This window comes from Amphibalanus amphitrite, unplaced genomic scaffold (assembly GCF_019059575.1).
Source record: "Amphibalanus amphitrite isolate SeventyFive unplaced genomic scaffold, NRLGWU_Aamphi_draft 000847F_arrow, whole genome shotgun sequence".
Taxonomy (NCBI): domain Eukaryota; kingdom Metazoa; phylum Arthropoda; class Thecostraca; order Balanomorpha; family Balanidae; genus Amphibalanus; species Amphibalanus amphitrite.
In genome coordinates this window covers 260,622-282,007 of record NW_024882341.1, presented here as the reverse complement: position 1 = coordinate 282,007, position 21,386 = coordinate 260,622, and the positions used below count along the sequence as shown (strand labels likewise).

The following is a 21,386-nucleotide window of genomic DNA, read 5'->3' as shown; positions in this document are numbered from 1 at the left end:
CTGATGATTTGATAATGTGTTAAGTACTGCTGTGACAAGTAAATGTACCGAATCTGCTCGATACAGGCCATTAGGGATGCCAGGATGGATAGCTTCTAAATGCGTGGTATCCTTCGAATGTAGTTATTTAAAAACTAATATATCCGTAATATCTGGTAAGTGAAATGACGTGCAAAACGACTGTCAATCCAACCATTCAAACGCTCTGGCTTAATGATAAAAAATGAGATTTCTGCGGAGTGGTGCATTACAACGTGATTTGTTGTTTTGGTTGTTGATTTTCTTTGTGGTGGGCAAAATTTCGAGCCGTGCATGGCGCAGCAGAAACATATAAGTTTAAGTGCTTTGTATTTTGTTTCTGCTCGCGCATGCAGAAAGAGCGGTTGTTGTCGAATCAAAAACAACGGTTGATCATTCCTAATGTGAAAACCGATGAGCGTTGTAATGATGAATATATTTTTAGCGTATATATATTTTATATATATATATATATATATATATATATATATATATATATATATATATATATATATATATATATATATATATATATATATATATATATATATATATATATATATATATATATATATATATATATATATATATATATATATATATATATATATATATATATATATATATATATATATATATATATATATATATATATATATATATATATATATAGCGAATATATTATTTTAGAATATATTTTAGTAAATAGCGCAGTAAGAGCAATACACCTATATACCCTGCAATACACTTCACTCAATATACCCTGCAATACACTGTCAGTGTGTCGTGGCGTCTGGTGGCGTCCCCACGTCCCTAATACACGGCCTTGGTGGCGTCTATCAATTTTGCTTCGTAATTTGGTGCTATTTCACCATATGTTCTCGTTTGCTTGTTTATGAAAGCCTGCCCTGGGATTGTTCATTAATTGCATAAGTTGGTCGTTTTGAAAGCAATGCTGAACAACTCAAGACGTGGAGCACAAGTTAAAGGAAACAGACAAGCCGATGTCTTGAATGACACCAGCCTTCTTTTGGACTCGCTTCGAAATGAGGTAGGTATTCTTCATTTGCATATTTTATTTCATGAGGCATATCTTTTACCTAACTACCTACCTGTCACATCATGAGTGGATGTTGCAGCATTCTGATTTATTCTCGCTTTGATGGGAAGGAAAGGAGATGATTACCCAAATGCTAACTTTTGTTTCATTTTCAGTGTTACCTGCCTAATGCTTCTGTCTTTTTGGTGGTATGAAAATTTAAGACAGCATTCCCGCAGTTTTTAGACTGCAAAGCATGGCTGGAAAGCCACAATGACAGTGATAAAATCTCTTTGCGTAGATCAAAGAGCAAAGTTCAACAAAATCGATAATATTGTTGTTTTTTATTTGAGGGTGTGGGTCATTCAAGTTCTGTGTGTTATGGTGCAACTGCAGACCTATTACTCTTCTGTGCACACGGCTGGAAATCAGCACAAACCTGTGACAAGAAGGATTCAAAATTACACAGAAAATGCTGGACGTTTGCACTCAGCTGTAATGTCCATGCCAGTCATTTAACTGCTATTTGTTGTGGTATTCAATGATAATTGTTCAGTCTCAAACAGCATGGTCCAACCTAGCCACATCACAATGGAAGCTGGAGCCCGGAGCCCTGTTCGGTCGCTGCTTTTATCAGCATACTGTCAGTTTTCCCATATAAGGAATAGGGTGTGTCATTTTGGGCACTTTTTTCGCAAAACATGGTGCTCCACTGATTTTATCGTGCCCCAGACACGTAGAAACCGTGTGAAATTTTTTATTTCCCCCAAATATTAACACCCATGCGGCGCCGACCGCCGACACTTTGGCCTATCTCTCAGCATTAGCGACCTCAGCGCCCCTAGCGGCAATGTTTTGAACTAACACGCCCGCTATGCTTTGTGAGCTTACGATCATCATTAAATGCATTTTACCGAAATGACGCCTTGCTGTTGGCTTGTCTGGCACTCAGAATGTTGGTGAAAATGTGATGTTATGCATCTTAAAGCACGAAATAGTTCTGTGTTAATGTATATTGCATAGTACTACCCCCGATCCCCGTCCTGGTCTGACGGGATACCTACGTACGAGCGCATGTTTATAGTGCCTGCTATTAGGTGTCACATGTTTTTTTTGTAGCGTCGTTCACTGCATAGACCCCGGGGAACAGGGGGGGGGGCAGTGGGGGCGCTTGCCCCCCCCCCCCCTCCAACTTGAGAGCCGAGTGGGCGCCGCCCCCTCAACATTGATGCAACGATGAAGGATCTCTGCTCCCTTTTATGGACCTACATGTCTGTTTTATATAAACATCAGCACAAGGCATTTCTCTTGCATGTGAAGTGAATGGTTTCTACTGACTCGGCATCGATTTAAGAACACCTGCTATTATCATCCCACTTTGATTTTATCTGAACTTGATCATAACTTTGGTAGGTCAGATTTTATACTGGACCATTTTGGTTCCGGATGGTATTTGATTTGGCGTGATGAGAACATTATGACGTACAACGGTGGTAAAGTCGTTGATTGATACAGGTTTACTCGCTCCGGTGGGAGGCAGTAGCGGCGGAACACCTTCAATTAAGTGGAGGGGGGGGGGGACACTGCCGACTTTTGGTCCCATTCTTTCCATGCAACGCCCATAGGGCTAATGTTAAAATGCCCAAATCAGAGGGGGCACGGTGCCCCGGTGCCCTCCCCGTTCCGCCGCCTATGGTGGGAGGGCGGCGTGTGGGACTCAGAAGGAGACTAATGGCTTGTGTTGTTCCTTTGGTAGGACCCTCAGTATCACCGATGCAGGGCCTTCAGAGCCTCCAATTAGGGGCCTTTAGAGGCTCTGGTGTGGGGTCCTCACATACGCCCGTGTGGCCCCTCAGAGGTGCTAGTGTGAATCCCTCATAAGCACCGGTGAGGGTCCTCACAGAATACAGACGCCGTTGTGGACCCTCAGAGACACTGGTGTGGGTCCGTTACATGTGGGTGTGTGGCCCTTAGAGCTGCTGGTGCGAACCCTTTAAAAGTCGGCAGGGGGCCCTCAACGACCGGGGAGGGGGACCTCAGACCGGCAAGGGGCCCACAGAGGCCGGCGGCATCTTCAGAAGCCCTGTGGGGTCCTTAGATACCGACAAGGTACTCTGAGACGCCAGTGCGGCCCTCAGTCTCTGATGTAGGGCCCTCAGAGTTGCAGGTAGGTGGCCGTCAGATATGCTTTTGCCGAACCCTCACAGGCGCAGGTGTGGGTACCTCAGAGCCACCAATATAGGGTTGCATAAATGGTGTGGCACTGGCTTGGGGGACCCTCAGTGGTGTCCTTATGGGCCCTTAGAACCACTGGTGTGGGTCTCTCAGAGGTGCTGGTTGTGAACCCTCAGAGGCCCTGCTGAGGGCCCTCACGGTCTCCGTTATGGGATCCTAAGAAGCCGGCGTAGACCCTGACGGAGATCTTAGTGTGGCTACTTAGGGGCTCATGAGGTGCTCTTACGAGACCTGTGAAGTCTTTCTCAGCTGAAATATAGTCAGCGTGGACCCTCAGAGGTCAGTTGGTACCGCAGGGGTCTTTATGGCCGGGTGGGCTCTCAGAAGCACCAGTGAGGGCCCTGTCTCACAGTCGTCGTAATGGGGCCGTCTGAGACATTGGTGTGAGGCCATTACTGATTACAGGTTGGCGTAAGGCCCTAGATATGGCCCCTCTTGGGCCGGCAATGACTCTCAGAGGCACGCTAGCGGCCATAAGAGGCCGGTAAAGGGCCCTCAGAGGCCGCCAGTAGCCTTCAGAAGCCGGCGTGTAACCCTCATGGACAATTTAGTGAGGCTTCTTTGGACTCACGAGGTGCTGTTACGAGCCCTATTCTTTCTGAATCGAAATATGGCCAGCATAGACCCTGAGCGGTAAACTGGTGCCACAGAGCCCCTCCGACCCGAGGGGTCCTCTGAATGCGATAGGGGGGGGGGGGGACTAGATGGCACGTGCCTCCTGGGACCCCCTGACTACGCTACTATTTCATATGCGTCATGTCAGGTATTTTGTGCTTGCACCCCAACTTGAAGAATGTTCCTGGGCCCCTGTGACAATATATTGTATTCATTATAGGTATTCGTCATTAGCTTGCACTCTCTGCAATCTGCCCATACTATTATTTGTCCCTAGACGCGCTTACAGAAAGCAGGGATAAGCCCATACAGTCAACGGCCTGTTAGTTTCGCAAACAGCCGCCAGGGGCGCTAGGGTCGCCTATGTTGTGAGATAGGGCAAACTTCTCTCGCTCGGCGCCGCCTGGGGGTTAAAATTTGCGGGAAATTAACAATGCCACGCCCTTTCCACATGAGTGGAGCACAATAAAATCGATGGAGCACCTTGCATTGCGATTAGTGACACACCCTAATAAGGAAGTTATTTCTGGCTTTTCTTCGCCTCTCATTGGTCAAATGAATTGACCACGTGAATTCAACCAATGAGGAGCCAAGAAATAGCAACATGCTTATAAAAAAACTGACCAAACAGCACCCTGATTTATTCCATAAAAATACATATTTGTGAGTTGTGACTATTCAGTCACAGTGCTCTTCCAGTTCCAACAGTTACTTGGTGGCTGGTGCCCAAACTCTACAAAAAGTAGAACAACTTTCCTTTGTTTGTTTTTTTTTTTGTTTCCCACTTAGCACTAACAGCCCTAATCAAATCACAAAAGCATACTAATTTTTAGTTTTGACAGTGTAGCATCAGCTCTGAAGTTTAGCACCTTACCTACCACTGTTTGGCGTGGCTGTTCCGTATGGAGGAGCCACGCCAACGTGTGAAATCCACACCGCACCATGGAGTAGGATCTACAGGCTACACCAGAGAAAATCAGCAAAGACTGGTTGTATTGTATGTATGTATATGTGTCTGTGTGGGTGTGTGTATCATGTATTGACTGGGCCGTAATAGCCACTTGTGGACAAGCCCTAAATAAACGAAACGAAACGAAATGAGTCTGGGCTAACACAAAGAAGCATAGAAAATTGTATGCTTTGCAGCCTGGTCATAAATTACTTTAAATGTTGTATCATATCTTTGTTGTCTACATGAATAATACCCTTGAAGTGTCACTGTTTCTGTCTAATAGTGATAGATGATAGGTATATCATCTTTGCAAGACTAGGTATATAAAATGTTCAATATTTTCTTTTCATAAAGCTAAAACCAAGATAGGACTTATTGGGGCTATTATCTGTGTATTTCACCTTCAGGTCAGCATCCTGTCCCGGAAGCTGGGCAGTAAGACGGAGGCTCTGGCTATCATGGCCAAGGAGCTGGAGCAGTGCCGACAGGACCGAGACCAGTTCCGTGCGCTGCTGGAGCAGCTCCGTGGCAGTCACAAGGTGAGATGTTCCTCCCCCCTTTACATATGAGAGCTAACTTGTGGCTGCCTTCAGCGCTACAGTAACGGGAGCCACCGCAGTGTGTCACTCGGCCCTGCCGGCCGCTGTGCTCTCACTACTCGCTGTGACGGCGTGTCCAGGCGGCGGCGGGCAGCAGCTGGAGCGCGGTGGCCACCGACGCCGGCCTGCGCCACCAGCTGGCCCTCTCCCGGCAGCAGTGCGCCGAGCTGCAGCACACCGTCACCGAGCTCACCGTCAAAATGGAGGAGGTCTGCGGAGACATGATGGTATGTGCGCTTAGTACAGCTACTAGGGACCCTTCGAATGTAGAAGGAGCGTGTTGGCGTGGGATCCTGAACTCGTCGAAAAATAACGTTTTGTTGTATTAGACGTCAGATGAGCGGCTGTATCTCTGTTATTTAGGTCACGGCAGCTGTAGATTTGGTTTGGGCGTGTGTTGTATCGCGTCTCGCGTGTCTCTGGTTCTACGGCTGCCGGAAGAGGCACGTTTACGTTGTGCTGCCCTGAGTCCTGACAGGCATTTTTCATACGTTGTGCTGCCCGTTTGCGGTGTGATGTTTCTTGCACTGTGTGTGACCATCGGTCATGCGACAGATCAGTGACCGTTGGTGGCTGCTCTCGACGAGTTCTGCGTCGTGACGCTGTACGCCGCCGGCGGGCTGTCTGTTACACTGTGTCTCTGTGTCCGCCGGTGGTGGGCTGTCTGTTACACTGTGTCTCTGTGTCCTCTCGGCGGTGGTGTGACTGTCGCTCTCGGCAGGTGCTGCGCCGTGACGCTGTGCGCCGCCGGTGGGATGTCTGTTACACTGTGTCTCTGTGTTCGGCGGTGGGCCGTCTGTTACACTGTGTCTCTGTGTCCGCCGGTGGGCTGTCTGTTACACTGTGTCTCTGTGTCCGGCGGTGGTGTGACTGTTACACTGTGTCTCTGTGTCCGGCGGTGGGCCGTCTGTTACACTGTGTCTCTGTGTCTTCTCAGCGGTGGTGTGACTGTCGCTCTCGGCAGGTGCTGCGCCGTGACGCTGTACGCCGCCGGTGGGCTGTCTGTTACACTATGTCTCTGTGTCCGCCGGTGGTAGTGTGACTGACCGTTGGTGGCCGCTCTCGGCAGGTGCTGCGCCGTGACGCTGTACGCCGCCGGTGGGCTGTCTGTTACACTATGTCTCTGTGTCCGCCGGTGGTAGTGTGACTGACCGTTGGTGGCCGCTCTCGGCAGGTGCTGCGCCGTGACGCGGTGCGCCGCCGGTGTCCGGTGCGCGCCGACTCTGCAGAGTCCTCAGCGGAGAGCACCGAGGACATGGTCCACAAGATGGAGCAGCTCCAGGACCAGGTCAGTCGGCCCTGACCTCACCGAGTCAGGCTGCGGCTGGTGATACCGCGGAGAATGTGAATGAAACGGAGACAAAAAAAAATTATAATCGTCATTACGGTCGGTTTTATCAGCCGACTTAATTGACTTGCGAATGCCAATTCTTACTCTGTTGGGCGACTCGCTTCCACCGTTGTACGGAACTGTGCCCCGTATTCCTCTTGAGTCTGTGTAGCCAGCCGCGGGCGCTATCTGTACGAACTGACAGCCCCGCGCTATTGCGACCAACTGCAACGATGATCTTTCGCTGTTTAACATAATCTAACTCTTACTCACCCTCAGTGTGACCTGTGGCTGCGACGCTGTGACGTGTGCCTGTGACATGCTGCAGCTGCAATATGACTCTGACTCCAACCCCCGTTAGTGTGACCAGTTGTGGGTGTATAGCGCGTGACAGTCTGACTCTGACTGCGCGACCAGCTGCGGCTGGGATGTGACTCTGACTGCCCGTCAATGTGACATGACTCGCTCCCTCCCTTCAGTGTGACCAGCTGCGCCGTGACCTGGAGCTGACGTTGGACGAAAAGGAGGAGCTGGTCACCCAGCGGGACGCGTACAAGGGCAAGACGCACCGGCTGAACCACCAGCTGCAGGTGGCGCTGCGCGCGCCGGCCGACAGCGCCCTCGACGTCGACTCGCTGGTCACAGAGAACAGGTGGGCAGTCAACCGGGTGGCTGACGGGCAAATGGACGATGCGGTAACGCTAATGAATTTATCGTGAAAGTATTTGGGAGCTCGTTGAATCACTGTGTCCAATTATTTGGCAAGAAATGCAGATATGTATAATGCAGAATATGCCAGCAGACCGTTGCGCACCGATTTTCCGCTTTCTACCGATTTGTTGACGACTACGACAGTGCGTCGACTAATGATATGGTCGCTCGTTGTTACTTTATTTTTGCTTTGTTGGCTGTCTGTCATATTGCTTTCCACTTATCGATGTTGGGTTGGTTCACTCGATGGCGACTTGTGCTGACTCTGTCTGACCTCTGTTGGTCAGGTACCTCCGGGAGCAGCTGTCGACGTCTCAGGACGAGCTGGAGCGGCTACAGAGGGTCTGCTCAAAGTACAAGGTGAGTGCTCTGTCGTGTACAGGCGCTTTCGGTGCCGCCAGTTTTATAATAATCGTGATTAACTGCGTTGATGAATATGGGTGCTAACATTACTCTGTAAAGTGTAATGTCTGACACTTCCAGGCATGTGTCCTGTCACAACTCCTAGCTTGGGATCGTCTAACATTGGTTCAGGTAGCCTGTAAATTGTCCTTAGTACGGCGACTAGATAGGACAGATAGTGCCATTGCATGCTAAATGCTAATACATTAACACGTGCTGTCTCCTGCCATGGTCAGACGGAGTGGTGTGTCAAGCAGAAAAATCCGCTGGAAAATCCACACGTCTATGGTAAAAGTACAGTGTGCGAACTGGCGTTCCAGTATAGTCTAGCCACTACTAGTCGGTATGGTTAGTCGGACCTGGGTGCAGAAAATCTGTATCGTCATGGTCGTTTTGTGTGAGCGGCTCCTCAATAGTGAATGTAAAACCACCATGGGTACTGGATGAACATTGGGCGTAGTATCCAGTTAAGTAGGTGCTACCGTCGCTCTTGTGACGGCTGTGACTGGTGCGGCTTGGTGGGGGAGAACCCTGGTGGTGGTGGTGATGGTTGTCAGGTAGTGCTAGTGCTAGTGGTGAAGGTGTTTAGTCAGTTTGCTTAACTAACGATGTGAGTGAGACTGAACTGGCCCGTCTCTACACTGCTGTGCGTACCCCCATTGATAACGCGCCGCTGGCTGGCAGCCGGTGCGCCGGCCCACTAATGGAAATGGTGGTGGTTGGTCGGCCTGTTCCTGACCCTCCCCGTCCTCCGTCCCCTCCCGAACCGCTCTCACCAACAGTCGCTGACCCTCCCCGTCCTCCGTCCCTCCCGAACCGCTCTCACCAACAGTCGCTGCTCGAGGCTCGTAAGAAGAAGGGCATTCTGCGTCCCGGCTCCTCCGACTCCTCGGCTCTCATTGTCACGAAGCGCCAGGGTATGTATGTACCCGGACTTAAAGTCTGCTTCACCGATACCCGGACCTGGGAGAGGCGGGGACATACCGGGCTCAGGGTCAGGGTCAGGGGTCAAACCAGCTGAGTGTGATGCAGCATGTGGATAATGGGACACCGACCGCCCGGTATGTGGAGAGAGGCACGTGCGTCCCACACTGGTGATGGCGATACGGCTAACAGGGTGGCTCATTGGGTGTCAGTGCCCAGTGGACTGCACTAACGGTTCATACAGATCCGGTAGGAATCGCTAACTCTAGTCTAAATGATGCCACGTTTCGGTCTGAGGGTTCCTCTTTGCTCTGGATTCTCACCCACTCAGTGTTCGTGATCTTGCTACCTGAGCTGATCGATTCCCTGTCTGTATCTGATCTGACCGGTGAATCGGCCAGTGACCTGAGTCGACAGGTCACCCGACTTGACGCTCCCGATCTGACCGGTCCGCCGGCCAGTGGCCGAGATGCTGCGCTCGCAGGGCGACGGCCAGCTGTTGGACACGCCGGCCACGCTGTCGGACCTGCGCTCGCTGTGCGCCGCGCTGCTGGAGCAGCTGCAGGACAAGTGCACGGCGCTCACCCACCAGAGGAAGGCCAACAGGTCAGTCAGAGCACAGCACTCCACTTAGAGGGGCATGTTATAGTCTCCCAAACAGACTGTTCGTGTAGTTAGGCCAAATGGCAGGTCGCGATTGAAAACTATGAGAAACTTAAATTATTGGCACACTTATGCGATGCGATACGTGTTAGATTAGGTGTGTCCACAGACCTCTGTACAATGTGTCTAGGCTTACAGAGGTCTGTGGTGTGTCCTACATTTAAGGACACTTCATGCCTCGCTGGACTGTAGCTATCTATCTGACGTCTTGGCTGTTGGACAGGCTGCTGGCCGAGCAGTGTGCGGCGCTGAGGCAGCAGGCAGCCCGACACGGGCTCTCCATCCAACCGTCAGCGGATCTCATGGCAGGTGAGTGCGCAGCGGGACGGCCCGACGGTTCACCCCGCCCCGGCGAGGCTGCTGGAGTGTAATGTGTGTCCGTTTTCCTCGTGGGGACGCTGTTGACTGGTGTCGGTTTCAGGATACTCTGCTACACACATAGACCGAGAGAGTGAACAGCTGCTGGCCGATGATGACCCGGAGGTCGCTCCCAACGGCGCGGACAGCGCCGCCAATCCCCGGGCCGACGGCAGCGCTCCGCCATCCCCGGCTCGGGCTGGAGCGGCCGCTGCTCCTCCGGCCACCAACGGCGCAGAGCGGCACAGTCCGCCGGACCGGCCGACCCATCAGCCGCCGCACCAGTCTAGTCCGGGCCAGAGCGGCGACCGGCCGACCCGCCAGCCGCCGCACCAGAGTCCGGGCCAGAGCGGCGGCCGGTCCGCGGGCCCGGCGACCCCGGCACGCTCCCCGGGCCGGCCCCAGCGGCGGCCGCAGTACGAGGACGATGAGGACGAGGAGATCCTCTCCATCCAGGAGCTGGACCGCTACGTGCGCTGTCTGCGGCGGCCGGCGCCGGCTGGTCCGGAGCGGGACGGCGGGGCGGCGGACTGCGCGCCCGCCAGCCCGGCGCGGTCCCAGGCGGACAGTGAGCCGGGCAGCCCGCGCGCACCGCCCGCTCCGGGCCAGGGCAGCCCGCGGCGGCCCGCGGCACAGCCGGCCGTCCAGGTGGTGGGCAGTCCGGTCCGCTCGGAGTCGCAGACGGCGCCGCCCGGCGATACGGACTCCGGCGAGCTGCCCGCAGAACTGGAGCGGCTCTACAGACAGGCGCTGGACCAGCTGCGGGCCGGCGACCAGGCCACGTGACCGGCCGCCTGATCCGGGCAGCGGACCACGTGACTGGTGTCCTGCACCGGCGACTAAATGACAACACCGGCCCCGTGACTCGTCAACCAGACCACATGACCTAACACCTGCATTGGCGACCAGATCACGTGACCGGTTGCCTGACCTGGTGAGGGGAGAACGTGGTCGGCTACCTGACTGTGACCACCGGCCGCCAAATCCGGCGACTAGATCACGTGACCGGCCGCCTTACCCGGTGTGTGATTGACGTGACGGGAGCCGTCGTGCCTGTCCTGCAGGACGGGCCAGTGGCCCGGTCGAGCTGACAGATCAGGCCCGCTGACAACCCGTGAACCAGCGGCTGGTCGTTTAGTGAGCCAAGATCGCTGACCGTGGCACGCTGATTGAGCTATGACAGGTGGCGCAGTCAGTATTCGTGGTACGGCGACCGATCTGGGCGGGCGTTATCGCTGGCGAAGTGGCTGCCTGTCGGGACTTCTGCAGTGCCATAACCTTGTCATGGCCGTATCACGGCCGTGGCACTCGTGCCGTGACCGTGGTATGTCACCGACTTGTCAGGATAGACGAAACATGCGTACTTTGGGAGTGATACAGGAAACTTACGCATTCCTTAAGGGTCTCCTTTCACGGTGATCGCTTATTAGGTGTATTTAAAGCCCCATGCTTATTTATTTACTTCGTTGTCTAGTCATGTTCTGTGATAGTTTTCTCTTCAGCGTTGTTTTCGTGTATGAATTTGAATATATGAACCATTCCTTTATTATCTACCAGCATGAAAAATGCCTGTTTGAAAGCTAAGTTAAACTATCGGGATTGATTCGTCAATTTCTGTTGTAATCCAGTTTTGGCATCACTGACCTCAATGTATCAACTGTGAACTGGCAGCTTTGACAATTGACCTATGTGCATACCTACGTTACAGTGTTAGGCAGTTATGCTACTTGTCAGTGTGTTATACATGCTTGCCAAATCAATCAGCCATTCAATTTTTTTTTTTTTTTTGGTGGGGATAACTGATTCGCCCGCGTTTTTTTTTTTACCTTATTGTGACACGGAATTCGGTTCGGTTAAGCCCTCTCGCTTGTAAAACATATGAAGGATTGGTTAATTGGAACCTATTATACTAACTCGAAAAGCAGTGACGTGCGTCATGATCAACCGCGCCGGTGTTCAAAGTTCATGTTTGCCTGCTGATCAATGCTCTGTGAACGTTGGTAGGACCGCTAGAGTGAAATTAAAGAGTTGCTTTAGGAAAATGGACGCATTGGCTTGTAGGAGACGGTACGACGATTGCCCGTTCAGCAACGGCAGCATCATGACCTACCACATCTTCAATGGAGGCCTTCAGCTGCCCTCGTGTGGCTATGTGAGGCTGTCCAGCGCGACAGTGAGGCCATGGTTGGAGAGAGTAGCCATGTGGCCATCGGTTCGCATGCCAACAACACTTGTCAGAGTCAAATGCCACCTTTGGGAAACTTCTCAACCTCAAAGGGCCGAACATTTAGCCCCATAACTCTAAATACTGCAATCTTATGAACCACTGCTTATGTGGTGTAGCTGATGAAAACACCAGCGATGCCTGTTGTAACATCAAAGTCAATCTCGCAGCAAGTGTGAAGATGATGTCCTCATGATGTTCAAGACAGCCCATATTCAGCCAAATCCAGCCCGGATTCAGCCCAGATTCGGGACACCTCAGATCGGCGCCATATAACCTTCCGAGTTGAGGCGCCCCTAAACCCCAACACCTTAGATCGAGCTGAAACTTGCACACACGATGTAGGCCGTGACATGCACAATCCACAGTCTGAGTCAGTCGGTGGCACTCCCAGCCGTTTGACCTACAGAGGCCAACAAAGGTCACGTGTCCCAAATTTAAACAGTAGTTAGTGGCTCACCCAGTGAAGCTAGAGCGCTAAAAACGGCAACAAGCAACTCGCAGGCATCTAATCTCACTTTCCCACCAGCAATTTGACCTCCTAAGGTCATGCGATGACCTAAGGTCATTTGCGGGTTATGCCGAAAATAGGCACACACCGCACAGCGATTGTCGAGTACAAGGATCGACCGAATTACAAATCAAAGCATGCCATCAATGAAAATTGCTAGTGGAAAAGTAAGATTAGATGTCTGGGAGTCGTTTGGTGCCGTTTTTAGCGCTCGTCTACCTCCAATGTGCTGGATCCACAAACTGCTGTGCAAATTTTGGTCTGTGACCTTTGCTGACCTCTGTAGGTCAAACGGCTGGGAGTGTCACCGAATGAGTCGGACTGTGCATTGGGCATGTCAAGGCCTACATTGTGTGCCTTTAATGATATTGTCAGTACCCGGTAGTAGGTGTCTTGTACTGTTCCAACAGCATTCATTATGTAAAGTGCGCTTCGCGCTCAAACGAACATTCGACAACAATTTATTTTCCAAGGTGCATCGAAACTGGTTTCGTTTTTATTGCTAGCAGGACAATGTTTCCCGATAAACATGGATAGTTTCATTTTGGCTGACTTAGATCAGGTCCTTGATGATGGCCATGAGGTCGATGGATTCGATAAAGCTGCGCAGCATCGGCTCCAAGATGAGGTTGATGATGTCGACTACGATGCCGTCCAGCAGGTTGACGATGGCCTCGGTGAGCGGCTCCAGCAACCAGTCGAAGATGCCCAGTCCTGTGATGTCCACGTCAATCTTGCCGACCTGCTCGATTTTGAAGTCGACCAGCTCGATGGCCAGCGTCTGCGAGGAGATCTTGGCGCTGAAGAAGACGCTCGTCTCGGTGATGGTGGCCGTGGCGGTGACGTCGGGGCCGATGCCGATCACCTCGATCTTGCACGAGTAGCCGGCGCCGAAGCCGTTGAAGCCGATGTGTCCGGAGATGCCGAGCCACTCGCCGTCGTAGGACATGATGGCGTCGCCGGTGCGGTGCACGTTCGAGAGCCCGTCCAGGTGGCCGTCGTGCAGCACCACGCCCGTGCCGAGAACGGCGAGCTTCTCATCGGGCAGCGGCAGCGGGTCCAGGCCGTTGTCGAGCACCAGGTGGCGGGCGTTGGCCAGGGTGCGGTCGAAGTAGTCGTTGGCGTTGGCGGTGGACTGGAGCGGCTCGGCGGCCAGCTGCTGCTCCAGGGCGCGCTGCAGCAGACGCACCAGGCGCTGCTGGTCGGGCACGGCCGCCCGCGCGGCCCCCAGCACGGCCAGCGCCAGCACCCAGCGAGCGGCGGAGACCTGGCGCACGGCCGGCACGGTCAGCGGACGGCTCAGGACGGTATAATACATATGGATACCGTATATAGCCAGCAGCTGGTGCTTACCTGAACCGGGCCCCTCGGACAACCAGCCGAAATTAACGGTGTCTGGGATCTCTGTTGGCATTGTCAGTGCTCAGTGGCGTTGTGCCGTTGCTGGTTGATAATGCCCACATTACCAAGTGTTACCTGCGAGACGGGCTGGATCTGCATTATGTCATGCGCTCCTACGTAGGTAGGTACTTGCTGAGCTACGTTTCGGGTTGAGCACTGTTCAGTCTGAGCACACCAGTAGAAATCGATGAGAAACTCGCCTGGTGGAAACTTTTACGTTGCCCTGCTTTGTGCGATATGAATCGCATTCCAAATGAAGTTGGAAGGAACATTATGCTTAGAAATTGTGGAATGGAACGAGCTTAATGGAACGAATGCTGTCTGAGATATAGGTAAATTGCAGCTTGGAGTGAAGAATACCTATATGATGGAGATTATGTCATCCTCTCTATACCTAACTGTGAACGCGAAATTTAAATGAGTCGGTGAAATTTGAGCGTTGTTAATAAACCACAGTTCAAGAGCATTTGAATGTTAGCAATTGCATTTGAATGCTAACAAAGCTATTGAATTATTTAGGGCCACATAAAGTAATTGGCGCTTCAACGGACGGGATGGCCTGAGTCCGGCTCGATAACAACTTGTTTTGCAGATGAGCGCTGGCAAAAGTTGTGCGTATGTGACGGGAGGAGACGTACCTGCATCTTGACGCCGAATGCAGCTGTGAACTGTCTGAGGGACAGTCGTGTGAGGTGTGAGGGTCTTTGGGCAGCATGTGCGCGCTCCCACGCGCCCCCGATAGGAGCTCTGTCAAGGCCTCGCTCTCGCCTGAGCCGCTCCCGTCTGGGGAAGATAGCCGACCCGCCGGTCTGCCCCCGGGTGGAGCGCTCGCCGACCCGGGCTGCCCCCGGGTGCAGCGCTCGCCGACCCGGGCTGCCTCAGACGGAGAGGCCGCCGATCCGCGGGCCATTACGGCGCTGTTAGGATGCGGCGCTGGCCGGCATATGGCCCCGATATATCGCCGTCATCACTCTCAGATCGGCGCGGCGGCCGCGAAGCCCCTGAACGGCCGGGGGGAAGCCGGCTGGGAGCGGGCGGGAGGCGGGGGTCGGGGGCGGGGCGCGGCTCTGACCCACCGTCAGTTGGAACGGTACCCGCGCTCACGGAGATAGCGAGCCGACCATGGGTGAGTAAACGGCCGCCGCCACCTGCCGTCGAACGAAACGAAACCGAGATATTTCTGTTTTCACTGCTTAGCTTTATTTACTGCCAATCATTTCAGTTCTTACGTAATTATGTACTGTTTTCTTCCTCACGCTACTGGCGCCTACAACGCCTATCTGTCATGCTCGACTTTACGTTGCTGCAAAACGAAATAGCTATCCCAAGTCTCCCAGCTCATGCCAGTGACATCTGCCTGTACTTACGTCCCTCCGTCTTGTCTAGCTCATCTGTGTTAGCGCCGATACGTCTATTTTTCCGTCAATCCCTCCCTCCATCCAACCATCCGTCCACCTGTCATTTGTCCATCCGTCGATATACTCTATTCAATACTCATCAAGTCATCAGTCCGCTCGACTTTCCGTCAAGCCTTTTATACGTTTAACGACTTCCCGTCTAGGCATCTGTAGATCCTTTCCTTCCATTCGTTCGTATACGAATGGAAGGAAAGGATCTGTATTCCGACCATTACGAGTAAATCCATCCACCCGTTTCCACACGACCGCTGCATACGTCTACCCGATAACCCGATTGGTCCATCGGTCCATCCGTCAGTCCGCCCGTCTGTCCGTCCGCTGTCCCCGCTGAGTCTCCTCTCGGCCCGTTCGTTTCGGTCACGCCAGCTGCGGCGGCGGCGACAGGCAAGTTCGGCTCGTTCTCGTACCCGGACGGCTGCAGCTACGTGGGCGACTGGAACGAGGCCGGCCAGCGGCACGGTCACGGCCAGATGACGTTGGCGGACGGCGCCGTCTATCAGGGCGGCTTCGCCAACGGCTTCTTCAACGGGCTCGGCGTCATCGTCTTCTCCGACGGCGCAAAGTGAGGAGTTTAGCTGTGGCTAGCCTTATTGAGTTCGTTAAACTATTTTAGTTAATAACAAGATGTGTATTGTAGCGTTATGATATCCGAGTCGATTGTTTGTGGCTTAACTACATCATGCACACACCGCACGTCCACACCACATGCTAGCCACCAAACAAGAGGTGATTGGATGATCGGGCACGAATTCAAAACAATCAACTCATTCAAATGAGCACTCAAATTGTCAGGGCACGTCTGAGGTGCGCGTCAATCCCCAGCTGAGCCGGCCGATATGAGTTCAGCCGGCAGCCGTTCCATGGATGGCCGTCCGTCACTGCTCCAGCCAGTCGGCTGCGGCACGTGACGGCCGCTCTGTCGGGGGCCGTGCATCATCCGGTGCCGACCGCCGCGACCCGCCCCTGACGCCATCGTCAGAAGGGGGCACGCGACGATGGGGGGGGGGGGAAGGGGTCAGCGGCCGGCGGTCCACTGCCGACAGCAGCCTCCGTCCCCGGGTCAACGCTGTCACCGTGCTGGCCTCCGCCGTTCCTGAACCAGACCATTGTTCCAATAGTGGTCTGGCTGCCTCTTTCCCCGGCCGCTGACCAGTGACCGAAGCTGGCTAATGTCAAGGGCACTGGTCCCTTTTCCCTACCAGCGCCGGCGACTGTCCCTATGGAAGCCCTGCCGCCGTCCCAGACCAGCGCTGGCCGCCGTCCCCGACCATCGCTGGCCGCCGTCCCCGACCAGCGCTGGCCGCCGTCCCCGTCCGTCCCGCGCTGACCGCCGTCCCCGTCCGTCCCGCGCTGACCGCCGTCCCCGTCCGTCCCCGACCAGCGCTGGCCGCCGTCCCCATCCGTCCCCCGTGCACTGGTCCGACGGCGCTCGCTGCTGGCACTGATCGATCGCACCGTACGCCGGAACATGCACACAGCACTGCTCAGACGACGCGACTCGAACCAACACCATCGACTATAAAGCCTGGAACGCCTCGTAAAATGACGATTCTGAAATGAAATCGCGATTTGATGGCGAGTAGGCGGCCGTCGCATTCGTATTGCCACACGACAGGCTACGCAATGGGATCCGTTCGCGCACGGACGGCCTGGGCGGCCTGCATCCAGGAGTGCTCATTTGCCAGGTTCCTTATTGTTGTTGAATTGTTTTCTGACGCAGTAGTTGATGTTCGCTGTGCCGTGACCTGACCAGTAAAGCCGTGAGCGACAGCTCCACATTGTTGGTCCGCATATTCGGCACGGCATTGTAAAATGTTGAGCCTCCCTCACAATAGTGATTGCATTGCACCCATTGCTCATAAATCGTACCTTTTAAAATCATTCATTATTAGGTATAACATTTCTTTTGTGACCATGAATAATAACCAGGACTTAATTTGATATAATTAATATAATGTATAGGGTACCTATGTAAAAATTAAAATGTAGGTATGCATAATGCATATGGGGCGTTCCACGACAAATCGACAAATAAAAAATTAAATTTGCACCCTCATATTTTATTTTTCGTTGAAAACTGGTGTAAGGGGTTGTGATGGGCGGGGAAGCCAGCTGTGGCAAGGATTTTTTTCTTCGAACAACGGTTTCCGAGATATAGCCTCGGGCAATTCCTGGAGGTCGCGCTGCAGCCCTATGTTTGGCGGCCTATAACTCAGAAACTCTTGGTTTTCTACGATAAAAACTTTATATGGTTCGACTCACAATCAGCCAACAAACATTTTGGCTATCTCGGATTTTCAATTTTTGAAAATTTTGATCACGTGACCTTTTGACCTATTTTTCGAAGAGTGACCTTGATATTTTCCCCACTGAAAGTTGCAATTTTGTCTGATGACGATTAAAGCCTTATCAATTGTCATTCATATGCGAAAATAAAAAAAGTGGATATCGCCCTGCGTTGACCTCAGGTCAGGTCATTTTTATGACCTGTCCATTATTACGAGCGGGAGCGACAGCGAGATCTCGAGAATAAAGCAAGATAGCTACAAGCGGTAAACGGTGCAGGGTACAAATGGATAAGGTCTATAATTTTTACTAAGGTCATTTTCAGGTCAGGTCAAACATGACGTCACAGGAGCAAAAAGGAAGCCAAAATTGCGGCACTACATATATATGAAGTTTTTCTAGAATAACTTTCAAGGTATCCCATCTAGGAAGAAACTAATAGCACCATCGTGATCCTCTCGTCGATCCGCATCGAAATATATGTATGTTGACCTCGGAAGGTCGAAAGGTCAAAAGTTGACCTTAGGTCACGTGACGAGCGGGAGCGACAGCGAGATCTCGAGAATAAAGCAAGATAGCGACAAGCGGTAAACGGTGCAGGGTACACACGGATAAGGTCTATAATTTTTATAGAGGTCATTTTCAGGTCAGGTCAAAGATGACGTCACAGGAGCAAAAAGGAAGTCAAAATTGCGGCACTACGTATATGAAGTTTTTCTCGAATAACTTTCAAGGTATCCCAGCTAGGAACAAACTAATAGCACCATCGTGATCCTCTCGTCGATCCGCATCGAAACATATGTATGTTGACCTCGAAAGGTCGAAAGGTCAAAAGTTGACCTTAGGTCACGTGACCTTAGGTCAACTTTTGACCTTTCGACCTTTCGAGGTCAACATACATATGTTTCGATGCGGATCGACGAGAGGATCACGATGGTGCTATTAGTTTGTTCCTAGCTGGAATACCTTGAAAGTTATTCGAGAAAAACTTCATATATATGTGGTGCCGCAATTTTGACTTCCTTTTTGCTCCTGTGACGTCATCTTTGACCTGACCTGAAAATGACCTTAGTAAAAATCATAGACCTTATCCATTTGTACCCTGCACCGTTTACCGCTTGTCGCTATCTTGCTTTATTCTCGAGATCTCGCTGTCGCTCCCGCTCGTAATAACGGACAGGTCATAAAAATAACCTGACCTAAGGTCAACGCAGGGCGATATCCACTTTTTTATTTTCGCATATAAATGACAATTGATAAGGCTTTATTCGTCATCAGACAAAGTTGCAACTTTCAGTGGGGAAAATATCAAGGTCACTCTTCGAAAAATAGGTCAAAAGGTCACGCGATCAAAATTTTCAAAAATTGAAAATCCGAGATAGCCAAAATGTTTGTTGGTTGATTGTGAGTTGAACCATATAAAGTTTTTATCGTAGAAAACCAATAGTTTTTGAGTTATAGGCCGCCAAACATAGGGCTGCAGCGCGACATCCAGGAATTGCCCGAGGCTATATCTCGGAAACCGTTGTTCGAAGAAAAAAATCCTTGCCACAGCTGGCTTCCCCGCCCATCACAACCCATTAGACCAATTTTAAGCAAAAAATAAAAAATGAGGGTGCAGGGCACTTGTCGATTTGTCGTGGAACGCCCCAGCGCATGTCGTGGAGCGCATGACATATATGTCATGCGCTCATTATGTACTTACCTACACTCTCACTTATATAATGAGCTTCCGTGCACTGTGAGCTAGGTTCAATCGCGACAACTCAGAGAACTATTGGCAAACGGCACGCCGAGATCCAGTTTCCGCTTCCCCGCTGGTTGTGAATTTACCGGGTGTTGGAACAAGCCCAGCTTCCCTTTATTGTTTCTATGCACAGGATAACGTTCCGCTGAGATGACAGGCGGCTGGATAGGTCATCATCAGTGCATGACGCTCTCACGGACTGGAGCCTTGTTCTTTACCGTGTGCTCGATCACACTGCAGGTACGAGGGCGAGTTCGCACAGGGCTGGTTCCACGGTCACGGCATCTTCTGGCGGTCGGATGGCATGCGGTACGAGGGCGAGCTGCGCGGAGGACGCCTCTGGGGCCACGGTGAGCCGGTGCCTTCTCACGGGTACAGATAACAGTACACACTGCGACATAGATAGATACCTATAGCACCCACGGCGACTGCGGCTGGGGCCTAGTAGTGCTGCTCGTAATGTAATAGTAATGCAGATGAACGCGCAAACTTTATGCTATGATGGTAAAGACTGTGATTGGACTGTGACAAGTTCATGAACTTTGAAGACTTCTCAGAAAACCAAATGGTCTTTGTCATACTGATTATTTCCATTTCCTACTTGGACTGATTATTTTTCCTCATCTTTAACTATCATCATGCAGCAGAAAAGTAATCAAGTTGTGCGCACGACAAGGCAGAACTAAAACGATCTCTCCTTCGTTTCGCTCATTGCAGGTCTGATGACCTACAGCGACGGATCACACGGCTTTCCGCGGCAAGAAGGCTTCTTCCAAGACAGCAGATTTATTCAGAAGAAAAAGTGTTCAAAAGTAATCTCACGCGCCCAGAAAGTTGCTTTGCTGGCTAGGCGGCAGTGCGAGTGATCTGCACGATTCAGTTTTTTTATCATGTATACATAACAAATATGTTATAAGTTGACTTGTCGTCAATTTTACCACGTTTACATGTCAGACTCTACAATACCTACCTGCCACCGCTCTCGCTACTTTGTATAAGTGTAAGATCACGGGTACGTTACTACATGTATCGACGGCCTTTTTGCGGATGCTTCATTACGCTTCGGCCTATCCTAATCCCCTTGGCCCTTGGGTAAGATTACGTCTATCCCAATCCCAATCACTTTTCCAATCCCAATCCCCTTTTCCCATCCTGCTTATTTATAAAAAAAAGCTCAATTTCAACAACGAAGAACGTTTTGAATGTTTTGCTCTGCCCTCTGTTGTCGAAAAGCTCCGTAGGTATTTGGCACACGGCTTACATGGATAAATAAATGTGCGAACAATGTAAGAAAAGAGTCACAAGGGTACGGAATCATCTTCGTGATTAGACTCGAGTACGATGTTTTCCGGTAACGCAGTGCGGACTGCGGCCTTGCGAACCTGCTGTGATGTGTGGGCAACAGCCAGGCCTTGCGGCACAGCCTATGCGGCAGTAGTGTGTAATGCGGCACAGTCTACCCAAACTGTAATGTAATGGATTGTAATCGACCACGTTCCTTTTGGCAGCAGTACCTAGGGTAGGCGCTTGTTGGTGTGACGACAGAAAACACTTCAAATCACTGCCGGGCCCTGGGGTGTAAGAGAAAAATAAGATTATTGTGTTTTCAGTTTTGACTAATGTCCTCTTTCACTAATAAGCAAAGTGACGACTATAAGCGAGCTCGCTCGGCTACTGCAGCTCAGTGAGCAGAGCTGAAAAAGGTTTCAGTTTGATGGCCGACTCGCATTACAGCGATTGGCTGTCGGCTGTGCAGTGCCGTGACCGACTGCGCAGCGATGCTGACCGATCCGTGGCCCGGCCGCACCGGTTCACCGCCGACCGAGCTGGGCCGGTGCTCCGCCAGCCACACGGCCGCCGGCCGCCGACGGACCTGGCCGGAACGCCTTCAGGGGCCCGCCCGGGCCTGCAGGTCAGTCCACTCACGGCTCCGGTAGGCTGTCACAGCTTCCTA

At 51.8% G+C, this 21,386-nt stretch overlaps 3 protein-coding genes across 3 annotated transcripts; 2 read left to right on the top strand and 1 right to left on the bottom strand.

Annotated features, from left to right (window-relative positions):
- Window positions 1-787: 787 nt before the first annotated feature.
- On the top strand, window positions 788-11,605 carry LOC122367068 (coiled-coil domain-containing protein 149-like). Its single transcript, XM_043339848.1, has 10 exons — window positions 788-1,069; window positions 5,267-5,398; window positions 5,539-5,685; window positions 6,633-6,746; window positions 7,268-7,440; window positions 7,787-7,859; window positions 8,734-8,818; window positions 9,287-9,431; window positions 9,712-9,797; window positions 9,910-11,605. The coding sequence occupies exons 1-10, from the start codon at window positions 971-973 to the stop codon at window positions 10,629-10,631; spliced, it is 1,776 nt and encodes a 591-aa protein (XP_043195783.1). The 5' UTR covers window positions 788-970; the 3' UTR covers window positions 10,632-11,605.
- A 1,419-nt stretch (window positions 11,606-13,024) lies between these two features.
- LOC122367056 lies at window positions 13,025-14,663 on the bottom strand. Its single transcript, XM_043339835.1, has 2 exons — window positions 14,620-14,663; window positions 13,025-13,847 (listed from the first exon to the last, which is right to left on the bottom strand). Exons 1-2 carry the CDS (start codon window positions 14,623-14,625, stop codon window positions 13,134-13,136), a joined length of 720 nt encoding a protein of 239 aa, XP_043195770.1. The 5' UTR covers window positions 14,626-14,663; the 3' UTR covers window positions 13,025-13,133.
- A 31-nt stretch (window positions 14,664-14,694) lies between these two features.
- Window positions 14,695-20,856, top strand: LOC122367062 (MORN repeat-containing protein 4 homolog). Its single transcript, XM_043339842.1, has 4 exons — window positions 14,695-14,900; window positions 15,698-15,961; window positions 19,673-19,782; window positions 20,150-20,856. Exons 1-4 carry the CDS (start codon window positions 14,695-14,697, stop codon window positions 20,296-20,298), a joined length of 729 nt encoding a protein of 242 aa, XP_043195777.1. The 3' UTR covers window positions 20,299-20,856.
- Window positions 20,857-21,386: the final 530 nt, after the last annotated feature.